Below are 16,658 nucleotides of genomic sequence, written 5' to 3'. Positions count from 1 at the left end.
ATCGCGAAACGGAAGGAGATTTTTTCCGCATTTGTTTCGAAGGAGAAATTCAAAAATAATTTCGAAGTAAAAGTCATGTTTTACTCCGAAACTAGGGGGCATGTGTTGATGCCAGATTTTGACACGTATGGGATCGGCATCAAAGGAGGAAAGGATTAAAAGGTTACGATTGGGAATCGGGCGATTGGTGCTACAGCTGGGAATCGGCCGATTGGCGCTACAGTGTTTTGACGGATGGAGTTGGTGGAGATCGGCCGATTGAAAGGCTGGAGCGATTGGGCCAATGTGGGCTTAAAGTGGGTCTGAGAAAAGAAAGAGAGAAAGATTGGCCCGTGGGAGTACAATAACCAACTCCGATACGAGTTGTGTTTGTAAATATTCATTTTCGTTTAAAATTAGAGATAGATCCTAGTCGGTTAGGAAATCTGTTGTAATAGGCTATAAATAGCCATCTTCAGAAATTTATAAAAAACACATCAATCAATACAACAATCTACTATTTCCTCGTACTTTACTTTCAAGTCGGCGGCTTCACCAATACTTTTCTTCTTTCACGAGTTCGTACGGGTTGGCAGGGCTGCATCAACACGATCTCCGCCCAATTCTGTAAATTCCATTTATCGAGTAACATCTAAGCTTTAACTTTGGGCGCATCGCTGTCGTTTCATTTAGATTTATTCACCAGTTATCGATATTTACTAGAATTATAGGTTTCATCTACTATTCTAGTTTTATCACTAGTTATCCAGCTTGAGATTTGAATTATTGGCTCTATTGTTGTTATTTTTCATTCATCATTATCGCATAGCCGATTAGATCTATTTCAAGTGTTGCTTTCGTAGCTTTGTCTAGTTTACTCTAGTAGTTTTCTTCGCAATCGCTACACGATTGTCGGCTGTATCATAGCCAATTATCTTTATATAGCAAATCGGCCGATTCGCTGATACGCTTTTTGAGATCGGAACCTTAGCCAATCGGAACCCCTGGAATTTGACACGTTTTCTTCCTTGCCAATCAACAGGTCAGATTGGCTGGCACGCCGCATGAACTGCACCAGGGCGATTACCAGAACAGGAGCTAAGCAGATACTCCCGGGTCATGTGTTCGACGTTGAGGGTCAATCGGCTGACTTTTAGCGCCAACAGTAGTACAATGATCAAAACTAAGTATGACACAAAAGGACATTTCAGTAACAAAATGTGGTAATAAGCAAAAGATCGTACGGTGGCTACAATTTTTGCCTACATCTAAGTACTAAAAATGACCAACTATAAGCATAAGTACCATGGAGATATAGCCATGCAGTATGTATAATTAAACATACCTCTATGGTTCCCTGACTGCATGATAGCGTGCGCTGAGGCAGTTTTGCTATTCCCACATCAGGCATGCCCCTTCTTATAGGCTTCAAAGTATGTGTCCTTGAGCTACCATGGCTTCGGATAAAGGATGGGAGCAGCGCCTGTGGTGTTCAGTCTTCAATATTGTTTTCTCTAGAAAAGCTAATGCATGTATATCAACAGTGCAATGTGGTTGTGTCACATCACAGGTGATACACCACAATTGTCATCATTAATTGCTAGCTCATGCAAGTCTCAGCCAATGCAGGAGCCATCCCTTATCCATAGCAGGTAGCCATAGCTTCCATGCCTATTTATAGAGCAGGTTTCACACTAAATTTCACACTACGCTTGCTTCTCAGTTCTCACCAATCTTCTGCATCCAGCCTAGCACACGTGCACTAGGTAATTCATCCTTTCAAAAGTCTTGTTATCCATTTTTAATTAGACCAAAGAAATGAAAAACAATGCCTGCTCCACATGCCAAATCTACCGCAGCTAGAAAAGGCGCAAGGATATCCCCACATAATTTTTATCTGTCTCTTTACCCTCCTATTTGAACATAATATATGAAGTCAATATGTGTAGGGTTCTCCTTTTCTGACCTGTTAGCTAGCTTATTTTATAGAAATGATCAAATATTTACTCATTTATTATGCACCTCCTATGTGCAGGATATACTAGGCAATTCAATTGAAGGCAAAAAATGAACAACGGGAGAAGTGTGATCGGAGATTCGTCCTCACAGGCAGAACAGAATGCTGATATCCATGCCATAGGACCCAATGTATATATTTACTTTCACCAATATATAGTAACCTGCTCTACATCTTTATTTATCTCATGTTATTCAATAATTAGTTCCTTCAATTATTGGTATATGCATGCAGCTTCCAACTATGTTAATTTATTCTTTTGTAGGGCCCTAGAGTGATTACCATATCACACAAAAGCATCCTCAGGCAGATCACTAGCAACTTAGGTGCGATTGTTCGCACAGAAGGGATAGTTAAGCTAGATCAAGCTCGCAGAATAGCATGGCTTTCAATTGAGATCCCTCCTCAAAACAGCTCTGAAAGTGTGACAACTGAGACTTTCCATGGTAGCCCTTGCATGAGTGATTATGATGCGGAGGAGAATGTTTCTAAAATAGCAATTACCCATTTTATGTCACAGAGGAATATCCAAGTCAATGATGTGAATTATGGTGCCTTCCATGAAACATATGGGCAACTGCAATGTTGCATTAGTTGGTCCCATCTACTGCACACCAGATACAACCTTATGCATATTGAAGAAAAAAAATAGCCTTTTTAATGCCTACATGAATCTCCTGAAGTGGATTAGTCTAATCTGCGCAAGTTATGGTGACATCCTTCCACTTGCACCCCTTGCTCCAACAATGCAACCACCAAACTCAAATATCGAACATGTCATGTATATTGGACCAAATCTACCAGAGACTCGACATGAAGAACTTTCTTAAGAATTATTCAATGTGCTGCTGGAATACACTCCAATCAGCAATCCAATGATAAACTAAACGGTAATATGGTATGATGCATGGACTTTGTTTGTAAATTAAATAATTTAATTAAGGTTTCCCTTTTATCGCATTTTTTAACTAAATGCTTTCTCTTTCTAGGGAACCTTGTTGGAAACGAATGGAGAAGGTGCTTTATGGGCCTTCATATTGTAGTCCACTCTCTATCGTTGGCTCGACCAAGAGATGTATCCTACTATTGTATTGCAGATACAAGTAGCACTCCAGTCTGCACTTTGATTTCCCTGTTGCAAGGGAATATTTTTGTACATTATATGTGCAGATGCTAGAGGGGGGTGTATCTAGCACTACTCATGTAGTGTGTTGAGTAGTATTATGTTCTACTCATGTCATGTAAAATATGTATGTTCTTTCTGTCAAGTCCTTAATTTGTATCCGTACATCTGCATGTAAGTGTTGAGTAGGCTCATGTATTATAGTATTTGTGAAAATAGGAGCAGTCCTAGAACCTCTTTTCGTGCATGCTTGTCTAGGGCTCCTTTTGTCTGTACTATTTGCACAGAAAATGGCAACATGTACAAGGAAGCGTGGCAGCATGCATATGTGCACCCAACCTAGTGGTCTAGAAAAGCAGATGGTACCTATCCCTTCCTAACTATGGAGTGGGCTGCCAGAACCCTATTTCCTGCATGCATGTGCCTAGTGCCCTACTTCCGACGTACATGTTGCAGCTATCTTCCACATCACTGGATATAGGAGAGGGAGAATTGAGTCAAAGTACAGAAGCATATGTATCATTTGTGATTAAAATTTGTTTGTTGATTAACGATCCTGAAAAACAATGACCATGTGCATACTGAAAATAATCAAATTTACTATAAATTGCAGTTTCCCAGCCAAATAAATACAATTAATTGGTGTACTATCTACTAGGGATAAAGGACAATAGAATATGCTATTAGTACTTAATGCTAGGCACTAGGAAGATAAGACTGTTGTAATGTTATCACACACAGTGTTCAAAAATGTGCTCACCTATTTCCTCTTCATCATACTTGATTCTAGGGTCAACTAAAAATGATGACCAGAAGAGACACCTCAGGTAACAAGCCATATCATGTGCTTCTTGCTTGGCGTATTTATATCTTTTCAATGGTAGCAATTTTAGCTATCGAAACAAGTTGTGAATGTGTACTATTTATTTCTAGAGTGCCTGCAGTTGTACTTTTTGTGTTGTCATTATTACATGGAAAATATTGTAGGCTAGCTTAAGATCTATCTGTAGCATCTATACCAACATGTCTTAACTGTGTAATTTATATACAAGCAGATCACATGCACCCCTGCTTTGTTTGAATGTTCATGCCATGTGCATATGACTTCACAATGACTTATTTTGTGTTCTCTATTAGGCCATGCACTCCAAGCATACATTATATGTACTATCGGCAATGACAACCTACATACAACTCTTTGGTATAATATATACTTGAGCCTAACCAGAATGCATATTATTTTTATTCAGAAGCATATCGTTTTGGTCGAGCTGAAAAGGTCGGTGGGAAGACGACAAGTACTGCCATATTGGACCTGTGGAAACCCACCATGTATTGGTGACAGAGCTGCAGTCTTGTCCCGGAACATCAGCCAGCATGACAGACTTCTTCTGTCCCGGAACATCAACCAGCATGACAGACTTCTTCTATTTGGTGTCCTGCCATCATGACAGACTTCTTCTATTTGGTGTCAGGCTGCAGCTTCAGTATTCTGTATATCTTCATCCCAATGCAAGGCAACCAGTGGAGCTTACAAAATCTAGAAACTAGCAAAAGAGAGTGCCTCTTCACTTGATTTACATCAAGGACCCCCAATGGCAGCCCTCGTCCCATCAATTCTACTTGCCGCTTGCATTCTGGTCTTGCTGGATCGCGCAGCTGGTACAAAAACCATGGTATTGTCTGCTGCTTCCTTTTCTTGTGTGTACTTTCTCATCTTCTACCGACGTGTTATGGCCACTGCTTCAAGCGTAGATGAATGGAGGTTCAGCATACGCGCAGCATGGTGTGCCTCCCTCATTCTAGTTTTCATTCTAGGGTTTGAGTTGCAGCAATACGCTTTTCGGTCCACCATCATCTGTGTATGGGCAATTGCAGGAAGTGTCCAGCTGGCTGTGTCGATAGTTCTTGAGGTTTTCCATCCAATGACCATAGCTGATGGATTGCACCCAAGCTCGAGTTTAATTGTATGTTTAGTATTAAAATATGTATTGATTGGGTTACATTGCCATAATGCATTCCCTAGGTTGTAGTATTATATTTACCTATTTGGCCGTGGTAGATGTTTATTAATATGGCAATGTAATGTTCACCCATTTGTAATTTATGTGCGCCATATATATCTTAGCAGTGAGAAGAATGAGCACCGACACTAACATGGTATCTGGTGTGACTACTTGCTCTGCTGCCACTTGGAGATGGTAAGAGAGGCTTTACTATCTTTCTCAAAGGAAACTTCTTATGCCCTACATGTGGAATTTATCAAATAGGTTTGGAGGCAATTTTTTAGAGTGCTTAATTTCTTACAAGCACACTAAGAGCAGAAAGATTATGTGCACTGAGTTTCATCCTATGAAATCATACCTCATCAATCTATTGATGCCCATTGAATATCTAGTGTGATGTGCTAAGGCATGAAAATCTTACAGAACCTCCTTGCCTCCTGATATGCTATCAAGCACCAAGTCTATTTGCACGATAAACACAAGGCACAAACATAACAAATATTAATCGACAATACTATGTGACATCTTTCCAATATTTTGCTACTTAAACATGATACATTGACAATAATACAACAATTTTTTGTACTTCATGTTGGATGTAAATAATGCACGTTGATTTACTTAAGATGGTTTTTGTAGCTCATGAATTTTGCTTGTGGCTCCCTACTTCTATGCATGGTCTGAATTAGTGATCGTAGTGAGCCTATACTTTTTCACATTGTATTTACCACATCTGATCGAGCTCTAAGCTACACATCATGTATAAGAGGAAGCAACATAGTCATGGTTGATAAAGTACTTAATTATACTATTATTAATTATGAACCAGAACAAATGCAAGTACTTGCATCTAGAGATTAGAAAGTCCAATAAATTTAGCAATATATATCAACCATTAAGTCCAATAAATATCGATGAATTAAGTACTTGCATCTATTCTGGTAAGTACTTAATTCATTGGACTTTCTAATCTCTAGCTAATATCAACTTTATTCAACTGATAGAATATACTATTATTAATAGTATGGGAAAACCCATCTGCTCAGGATACATAATTAAGATACATGCGTAGTAAGTAGATAATGTTTGTCAAATAGATTGTCTCTCCATGTATATAAACATACACACCATTAACAGTAGGCAGTAGCACTACAAGTGGATTGTTACAGTTGCTATTATTATCAATTATAAGACATGCACAAGAGGAAGCAGCTTAGAAACCATTAAAATTATTGCAAAACTCACTTATAGCATTAAGTGCAGGTCCACTCACATCACGTTGCCATGCCTTAGCCTTAGCCATATGGTCTGATCCATTGATATGCGCCCATATGGTTTCTGTGGCATCGAGAGAAAAAATAGGCCATCGCCAGACATCAACCATATGATGAATCTTTGTATTATGTGCTTTTGCAAGAGCTTGTGTGTTATATTTCATTTCCTCTGTGGCATCACAATAGCTCTAGTGCCCCATGAAGTATTTGCCTAACTCTTTGACACCGTCGGCCTTGCCCAGCCCAGTTTGCTAGATGCATCAAAATAATCTTTCAGCTCCTTTACCAAACCAGCATCCACCATGTCATCGACACGGTGATTGAGATATTCATTGAAAACTAGTTCATTAGCATGGATCCGAAGGAAGCAGCATTGAAATCGCAAGGATGGCCAATAATTGGCAAGCGCAAAAGGATTAGCAAGTGAGGAATCAAAGTAGTCAACATGGAGTCCATGTATGAGTGAGTTGGATCCACCTACAATGACCGGCATGAGATTACGTCTTAGAATGGAGTTTGTGGTGGCAGTGGCAAGAGATCGGAAGAAGGAGACAGGGAAGTCGCGGGTAGTGGCAGGAACGACTCCAATAAGGTCTTGAGGAATACCACATTGATCATGTATACTTAGCTTATTGGTGGTAATATCAAGTCCAGCAAAAATTTGCATCCTGTCGGCATTGATCACCTCGCCACCAATTACCTTGGCCACATCAATTGATAGCTTCGTCTTACCTGTGCCCGTAGCACCTATGATTACCACGAACTTATTAGCGGCCCGTAGCACCTATGATTACCACGAACTTATTAGCCAACATTTGGGGAAAGATAGATCTAAGTAAAAAAAATCTATGGAGGATTGGAGAACAAGGCTTTGTTCGTGACCGGTGACAGGGTATATGAGAAAGAGGAAAGTGTCTGAGGTCCGGAAACCTAGGTCTACATTCGGTCTTATCCCTTCCCACGCTCACTTGTATGGCACATACATGTGGTGAATGGACATACTACCAAAAAGGCAGGCATTGCCACATTCCATTTTTTGTATCCGTCCTTGTGCACTTACTAACAACAAATTAGATTAAGCGACCATCAACAACAAATAAAAACCTGCACATGATAGTTATTAAGAGGTAAACACAATTTCAATTTTTTAATGTTTCATAATAATTAGTGGTACATATGTTTATCCATAACCATGAGTAACAATCATGTATCAAATTATATTTAAGAACTATTTTTTTAAAATTATAAAGAAAATTAAATGTGATAATTTTTTATATGCATAGGTGCAAATTAGGGTGTAATATAAAATGCAACTACAGGAAGAAACACTCTAGGGCCTCCCATAGGCAGTTTCTAAGTATATTTTATAAGTAGACTGGAGAAGATATTCCTGGCAATTAATTTGAGAGGATTGCTAGGGAATAAAAAGTATCAAAAAAAATTATTTCCTTTGTTGACTACTCCCTCCGTACTCGCAAAGGAAGTCGTTTTGGACAGCGACATGGTCTCCAAAGTATTACTTTGACTCCTTGTTTTTATAAAAATATTTATCAAAAAGTGATATATGTATATTTTTATGAAAGTATTTTTTTAAGACAAATCTATTTATATGGAGTTATTCATGATTTATATTCCAATGTTTGACCCAAGCCTTGTCCAAAACGACATCCTTTGCGAGTATGGATGGAGTATAGGCTAATAAAATTTGGTTGACTCCAACCTTTAATTATAAATGATATATGGTCATGGAAAAAATTAAAGCAGAACAAAGTAAATAAGAAAATACCGTAGAAGCAAAAAAAATTGTAGAATCATTTGATATGATAGACATGTGCATAGAAATATTAGGTAAACAGGCTTATAACTTTAGAAACTCCATCCACATTGGGATCACGTCCATAGTACAGATGTTTTTAGCACAGTATGTTCCCGACCCATAGATTAGGTGATATGTGAGGTCATGTTTACTTTGCCATGTGATATAATGGCAGACTGGCAGTAAAGTCAGGTTTGTTTCCATCAATACCAAAATTTTCACAACAAATTATTCATAAGATATATATGGTTTGGTGCTATACTAATTGTCTAATTATAGGCCACCCGTAGCGAAGCGCGGGCACCGGTGGCTAGTTTACCAATAAGTTTAGTGGGGCGGGGGATAAACGTTTGGTGACGCGATTGGGCTTCATTTCATCCTGGCCCAACTCTCGTCATCAGCACCACTCGCACCAGCCCACTCTAACAAAGGTTTTGCATTTCCTCGTAAGCTAGGCGTCGTTGTTCCCTGCCGAGCGAGCGAACCGGAGCAGCGCCGCCGTCGGGGAGGGAGCCCGCCGGTCCCAGGATGAGGGGCCTGACCCGCGCGGCGAAGCGCGCCGGCGAGATGGCCTTCAACGCCGGCGGAGGTACCGTCAACTGGTTCCCGGGTCACATGGCCGCCGCCTCCCGCGCCATCCGGGACCGCCTCAAGCTCGCCGACCTCGTCATCGAGGTCCGCGACGCACGCGTGAGTTCCCATCGTTCTCCTCCTTCTCCCTCATTGATCTGCTAGCCTTCCTTTCCTTGCCGTATTGCCGTGGCCCGTTGCTCGAGAGCTCTTGGCAGGGGTTCTGGGGCTGCCCGTGGCGCTCTGGTGATGTTCGACGAAATGCTTTGCTTGCTTTAGTGCAGCGTAATGACGGAGTGGTTTTAGTGAAAGTTACTTAATTACTGGTGATGTTATGCCTATGCCCAATTGCTCCTTGATCGCTGACAGTGTCACCAAGTGGGCCATATATGTCCAATTCAGTTTATTTTCATAGTAGCTCCCTTTTTGTTGTTTTTTGCTTGATGATATACTTTCTTATCGTTCTACTTCTCTGATTATTGTTATAAAACTACTGTAACTTATGACCAGATTCCATTATCCTCAGCAAATGAAGACCTTCAACCAGTGCTTTCAGCTAAAAGGCGTATTCTTGCTCTAAGCAAGAAGGATCTAGCGAACCCCAATATAATGAATGTATGTACCACCAGATAAGCTCAGTCTCCTCGACCTGCAATCCTCACTTTCTTTTATTTTTTTCTAAAGAAAAACTTAACTTGCAGCTTCTGTAGTCTCTTTATTGTTTTCTTATAGTATGATTTTCACTTTTCCCATGTGCTTACTGGGTCGTTTCTACTTTTTATTTACAGAGGTGGCTTAATCATTTTGAATCATGCAAGAAGGATTGTATTTCAATAAATGCACATAGCAGCAGTTCTGTTAATCAGGTTAGTTAGATGTTAGTTTTACGTTTATGCGTTTTTTTTTATAATTGAAACTTCACAGAATATACTTTTGGTACTGGAGGATCCATGGTTGATTAAGTGTCAAAGTTCTGTGGCATTCCGTATAGTGCAGTGTTTATCTCGGAACTACTTAAATAGATATGTTGAGAAGCAGGATTGGGGGAAACACCACACACCCAATATATATATATATATATATATATATATATATATATATACACATACTTATATATATATATATAAGTTTTAAGACTGAACAAGTGCTGGCATATTTTACACAAGATATTATAGATCTAATATGGAAGAAATATGCTGAAAGACAGTACAAAACATTTCAGGATATACAAAATTACTTCATGAGGCTATATCAAGGTATAGAAAGGAATTTGGGAATAATAGTTACTATAAATACCTTTCCTTTGCTTCATCTTGATGATAAGTTAATTGTTAAGCCTCATCATAAATTTATAATACTTAAGGCTGATATAAACCTAAAATAAAATGATCTGGAGAATTGCAAATAAAGCATCTACATGTACTATCATAATTTTTTCTAGGATTATATCTTCTTACATTTCTCTTGTGAAGGAACGGAGCTCTATTATCTGATCTCCTTAGGAAATATCTTTTCTTTGTTTTTACATTTCCCTTTTTATAATTTTTAGGGTATTTTTTATTTCTATATTTCTCTTCTCCATATGTCAATGGTATTTGAACTATTTTATTACAAAAGTTGTAATCTGATTGCTTCATTGACCTTTGAGCTTGTATGCTTGTGCATATTTTTCTTAGTTGCTTAAAACCAAATGTTATAGCCTGAGAAATATTATATTCCCTTCCATTAGATTCCTTTTTATATTTGAATATATATATATATATATATATAGCCAATATGGCTTGGTATACAAGGAATAGAATCAAGTATACAAGGCAAGTATATTCTAGGCTATACATATCTCTAATAAGATAAATAATTACGTAGACATTTTCTAAATTCTATGGCTGGTAGAGGTCTTTAACAACTGAACAATAAATAATGTCAATGAAAAAACAGTGAATTCTAGTAGTATAACGTGAAATCTCTTGTTTCAAAACAATTCTTTTAAATAGCTCTGACTGAGCAAGTTGTTCAAAACAGTTCTTTTAAATAGCTCTGACTGAGCAAGTTGTTCAAAACAGTCCTTTTAAATAGCTCTGACTGAGCAAGTTGTCATATTACGATTTTACTCGATGCACTGGGTTGAAATATATTATCTGCATTTAATATTCAAGGTAATTATTAAAAATATATGATCTTGTATCTTGTATACACATAGTAGTTTCAGAAACAGTCCCCATTGTTTTGTTGACCCCCTCCCAAAATTCAATTTTTGCTGCAAAAAAGGAAGCAACAGTTATGGAATATGTCAGCCCAAACACTACCGAAGATACACGCAAACACACTTGCTTCTTGCAGAAACATATACTAGTTGTTGCAGCAACCTATCTGGAACTGATCCACTTGATCAGCTCCTTCCAAAGTGCCTATAGTTGCCTCCGGTTACGGCAACTCGTACACTCCAACCTGGGCAGTCCTCTAAGTCAACCTGCCAGCCAGCCACACACTCTCCTCTTGAGTGTGGAGAGAACAGCCACCAGACCACTCTGCTTTGGTGCTGCTAGAACTCTCAAGGGAGCTTAGCCCTTCTCCTCTCTATTTATAGCACTACTACACAGCCATAGTGGCTTACATGCCAAGGCAAAGACTTGACTTGACTAGACTTGGTCCCTAAGACAGACTAGACTTGGACCTGAGTAATTTACATTTAGCTACTCAGCACTACTAGTCAAGATTATTGCTAACAGAATAAACTCCATAGATGCCCCTATATTTATATGGAGCAGTGGCTACTTTCGTAGCATCCCGCCCACGTATGCGCCTTTATTTAGATTCTAACTAAATATCATTTTTTACCATAAAAGCATCCATATTCCATTTAAGAACCGCAATTTCATTTATCTGCCCATAACCATATTCTGTATGGAAAGCATGACTTGAATACAAAAATATAGATGTTCATATTTGTGTTGCTATTCCGCTACCTGCTATTGCAGCATCTTGTATGATATAGACCGGATATTTGCAAAAAAAAAAACATTTATATGAAAACCACTGGTATGTAACAATTATGATGAAATTTTCTTTTAGTTTGAGTTTGGCCAGATGATATTTTGTTGTCTTTGCTCTAAAGTACTCCCTCCATCCTAAATTATAGGTCGTTTTGGCTTTTCTAGATGCATAGATATTATTATGCATCTAGACATAGGGCATATCTAAGTGCATAACACTATCTATGAATCTAAAAAAGCCAAAACGACCTATAATTTGGGACGGAGGGAGTATAGTTTAAGTCCATTAATGATCAGTTTATTGTATTTACTAGCTTCTTGGGCTTGCTGAACTGAAACTAAAGGAAGCAATCTTGAAAGAGCCTACACTTCTTATTATGGTTGTTGGTGTCCCTAATGTTGGCAAGTCTGCGCTCATAAATTCCATTCACAGAATTGCTAATTCTCGATTTCCAGGTATAATCATCTCAGAAAAAAAAATGTACTCCCTCCGTTTCAAATTGTAGGTCGTTTTAGCTTTTCTAGATACATAGTATTTGATATGTATCTAGACATGATCTATATCTAGGTGCATAGCAAAAACTATGTATCTAGAAAAGTCAAAATGACCCACAATTTGGGACGGAGGAAGTATTTTTGCATTGTTCGTGATCCATGTTTATTCTGCTGTTCTTCTAGTGAACGACAAAATCAAGCGGGCTACAGTGGGGCCACTGCCAGGTGTCACTCAAGATATTGCAGGATATAAGGTGAGGCTCCTGGGCCAAGATTTCTTTAACATATCTTACTCTTTTGTAGTTTTATGTGGATGTTGCTATTCCTTCCATATTATCGCGCTAGACAAAGGAATACCAGAAGATGATCCATGTTAATTTGTTTGCCCCCTCGTGTATTATTTTTGTGGGCAACTGTCAGTTAATTCATCTATGAACACCTTTCTTTTTGTCGCTCGATGTTAACAGTATATGTATTAGAAGATACTTATCAGAATAAATGTTGTAAAACGAATGAATGCCCATCCATTGAATGCGATTCATGGAAATGTTGTTCAGTCACTGGAAAAAATGGCAATTGCCCTACATTTCTTTTACTGTATTTCTTTTCCGTATATGCAGTTTTTTTATAACGACCGTACATGCAGTTTGTTATCCATCTGTGAAATACTTGGTTATGTCACTTGCGCATTATTTCATTTAGTTATTTGTGTTAGATATCAGTTTATCACTGGCTTTTATTGCATTCACATTTTCTGCAACTATAATGGTGTTGCTTGTTCCTGTATTGGTCATTTGTTTGGTTCCTCATGAATTGATTGTTTTACTTGAGCCAATGCCATCAGTCTTCCAACCTCTTAAGTCCAGTACACTGTTCTTTGTTGCCTGTTCATTTGTTACCACTTTTCCTTTTGTGTTGGTATGCGCCAATCTCCATTTCCTGCAATCATTCATCCTTGGTTGTACACGGTGTTACCCTCATAGTATGATTGACTTGTATGAATTATTTTCACTTGTTGTATCTGAGAATATAGGAATTATGATTTAACAATACTAATAATGCATTTGTACTACAATATTTTGCATCTCTTGTATTTTGGTTCATCTGCAATAATATTTCTCTATTGGAGTTCAGTAAACAGGATATCTTTATTAGCCACAATACAAATCAATCTTCTCCACAAGTATTGTTTCATCTGAATGCTTTAATGGTACAAGTGAAAAATGATGTATTCTGGAAAGTTTGCTGCTTCTTTTCTCTAATGATCAGCTGACTAAACTAACAGGCGTATTTGTCGTGGACAGATTGCAAGTCAGCCAAGTATTTATGTGCTTGATACACCTGGTGTTCTTGTGCCAAGCATACCAGATATGGAGACAGGTCTAAAGCTTGCTTTAACAGGTTATACTTCTAATACATGTTTTTCCTGTGACATCAATTCTTTCAAACAAAATGCATCTTTTGTGACTTAAACCTACAAGGCTAATCGTGGCTTCAATGTTCCTTTAATCTGTACTAATATTGTATTATTTGCATACTTCTACTGCCAAATTAACACTGTCCTTTTCAATTTACATGCAGGGGCTGTTAAAGACTCGGTAGTCGGAGAAGAACGTATAGCAAAATATTTACTATCTATTCTTAATATTAGAAAAACACCCCTACACTGGGAGCGGTTGCTGCACAGGAGAGAAGAGTTGCATGAAGAAATATGCAGCCTTAATGAAAATGACTCTAGGGATTCACTAAGGAGGAGACGTGTGAATAACTCTGATGCAGTATACGTTCAGGTTCTAAGCCTTATCTCAAAATCTAATGAATGAGTTATCATTGCTAAGGGAACATATCTAATGCTAATAACCACATGGGCTACCATACCATGTAAAAATTCCATGTATACCGTTGATGTTCTGAAACTCTGGGCTTGAGGACCACATGGATAAGCTTACTCCAGATGATCCCACTTGTATGAAAAATAATATGTTAAGGATCCACCTTTTCAAGCTTCTTCAATTGCTTGCATCCAATCATATCAGATGGCTCACATAGAAGTTTTCACTACTATTGTGTTGTAGTTTTAACATTCCCATAATACTTTATTTAATTGCAATGGTGTACCAAAACTGGCACGGATATGTGTAGTTATATTTTCCTTTGTTTGGGCACTTCTATTTCAACCTTGGCTTGTAGGAGGAATTGTTGATTTTTGAAACTTTTAAATCTGAAAAGAAGCTGTATGTCCAGGTAGGAGCTTTTCAGCATTATGGGCTTCTTTGGTTGAGGTCCTGGCAAACCTGCCTGAACCAGGCAGTGACCTCAGGCATTCGATTTCGAGCGCCTGGGGCTGGATCGAGCTGCCTGGCTCAGGCAGCTCTGCCAGGCTGGAACCAAACAAGCCCTATCTGCCTCAGCATATTGGGCTGAACTAGTCATGTGGGCATATATGGTCACCTTGAATTGTTCTGAACTAGTCATGTGTGTGATTGGTGTATACTACTGAATATTTTGGGTGGGATTATGGTTGTAAATTTGTTTGGTCATGCTACTTTTGGGTTTTGTTTGGTCACATGGGCCATCGACAGCATCCAACTTGGATAGATGATGCATGCCATGTGTAGCTGGTGAGCTCAATGGGGCTAATCTTGTGCTAGATGAATTCCCACCATGTGAGCATGTCCACTGGTCAGATTTTATTAATGACTATTTAAACATCGTTGAAATTGTTAGCATACTACATTCCTTTTTTTTAGGCTAACAGCAGGGGAGGCCCCTACTGGGTTTTTTCATTATAAGGTAAAAATATGTACAGTTTACAAGGCCTTAGGCCCAAGGGAAAAAAAACAGAGAAAACTATGGACTATCTGAAATTACAAAACCAGGTTTCCAACTCTAATTTCAGATAGGGCTTGGCCCTATGTAGGATGATAGAAAATTCCTCTCTGAAAATAGATTTCCACCTCCCTAGGGAGAGTGGCACACCATCAAAGATCACTTCATTACGGTGCTTCCATATGGCCCAGCAGGCTACCATTAGGATCTCTCTGAATATTCTGGAGTTGAAGTCTCTTCTAGCTGCAATAATCATATCCACGCCCACCTGACTCAAATCCCACCTGATGTGTAGAAATCTCCAGCACCACTGGCTGAAGGTGCACGTGAAGAAAAGATGAGCCAGGGTTTCTTCTGAATTGCTGGTACACAAAGCACAATTGTAGTCATCAATGATTCTTCTCTTTCTTCTCAGAATGTTTCTAGTGTTAAGCCCTATCCCTCAAAAGGAGCCAAAAGAAAAACTTGTGTCTGCCCCTACAGCATGAGCGCCACATCCATTTGAATAGAGGGCTAACAGGAGCTGATCCCATCAGTTGTTTGTATGCTTTCTTGGTGCTGAAATGGTTAGACCCCCAGATGTAAGACCACATGTCTGTCAATGATGGGTCAGCTGCTAGTCCTTGAATGAGAGGTATGAGCTCTTGAAGTTGATCACTAGCAATAGGAGACGGGTGATGAAATTGGAGTAAGCATCCTGTGACAAAAATTTCCTAACTGAAACTTTTGGATCCCTGACAAATGAAAAAAGCTGAGGAAATTCCATCTGTAAAACTCCTAGATCCCAAAGATCAGTCCAAAAGCACACAGTGTTTCCCTGGTTGACATGGCAAGAGGCAATCTTGAAGAAGTCCCCTGAAAGTGACAAAACATCCCTCCACCAAAAGGGGCCAACAGGCCTTTTCATATGTGGAACAATGTCATTGGAGTAAAGACAGCGCCATGTGAGCTTGACCCAGGTATATCTTCATGGTTATAGAATTTGTGAAGGGACTTCAAGAGGAGCGACGTGTTCTGAGTTTTCAAGTCATTAATTCCCAATCCTCCATGTTCTTTAGATTTACAAGCGTGCTTCTAAGCAACTAAGCATCCTCCTTTGCGGTTGATGTCTCCTTGGTCCCAGAGATAATGTTTCCTGTATTTGTCAATCTGTTGGAGGAGCCCTGCCGGAATTTTCAGAGTGCAGAGATAAAAGGTGGGCAAGGAGGATAAAACCGAGTTAACCAATATCAACCTGCCAGCGTAGGACAAGAGGTTGTTAAGCCCCATCATGCGCTTCTCAATTCTGTTGAGCAGAGGCATATATTCATCTACTGCAGGCCTAGTTGTCCCAAGGGGGAGTCCAAGATAGGTGAAAGGCATGACGCCCACTTGACATCCAATGGCAGCTGCAAGAGAGGAGGCTTTTCCAGGGTCCACATTGATAGGCACTAGGGATGACTTCATGAAATTAACTTTCAATCCTGTTGAAGCTGCATATGTATCAAGGATCCCTTTCAGGTTTAGGAGCTGCTGTTCATCTGCTGGCATGATAATCAAAGAATCATCTGCGTATG

At 39.0% G+C, this 16,658-nt stretch overlaps 1 protein-coding gene and 1 pseudogene across 1 annotated transcript in view; one reads left to right on the top strand and one right to left on the bottom strand.

Moving 5' to 3' along the window:
* Nucleotides 1–6,338: 6,338 nt before the first annotated feature.
* LOC101764567 lies at nt 6,339–7,419 on the bottom strand (annotated as a pseudogene).
* Nucleotides 7,420–8,628: 1,209 nt separating this feature from the next.
* Nucleotides 8,629–16,658, top strand: part of LOC101752795 (short integuments 2, mitochondrial) — a 13,292-nt gene continuing 5,262 nt past the window's right edge. Inside the window, exons 1-7 of the mRNA XM_004979168.3 lie at nt 8,629–8,905; nt 9,296–9,400; nt 9,574–9,651; nt 12,093–12,234; nt 12,457–12,527; nt 13,578–13,674; nt 13,855–14,063. Of these exons, the coding sequence (XP_004979225.1) occupies nt 8,744–8,905; nt 9,296–9,400; nt 9,574–9,651; nt 12,093–12,234; nt 12,457–12,527; nt 13,578–13,674; nt 13,855–14,063 (864 nt within the window). The 5' untranslated portion in view covers nt 8,629–8,743. The remainder of the gene's footprint in view (nt 8,906–9,295; nt 9,401–9,573; nt 9,652–12,092; nt 12,235–12,456; nt 12,528–13,577; nt 13,675–13,854; nt 14,064–16,658) is intronic.

The sequence above is a fragment of the Setaria italica genome, chromosome VIII (genome assembly GCF_000263155.2).
Source record: "Setaria italica strain Yugu1 chromosome VIII, Setaria_italica_v2.0, whole genome shotgun sequence".
Classification (NCBI taxonomy): domain Eukaryota; kingdom Viridiplantae; phylum Streptophyta; class Magnoliopsida; order Poales; family Poaceae; genus Setaria; species Setaria italica.
This window is presented reverse-complemented; position numbering and strand designations above follow the sequence as displayed.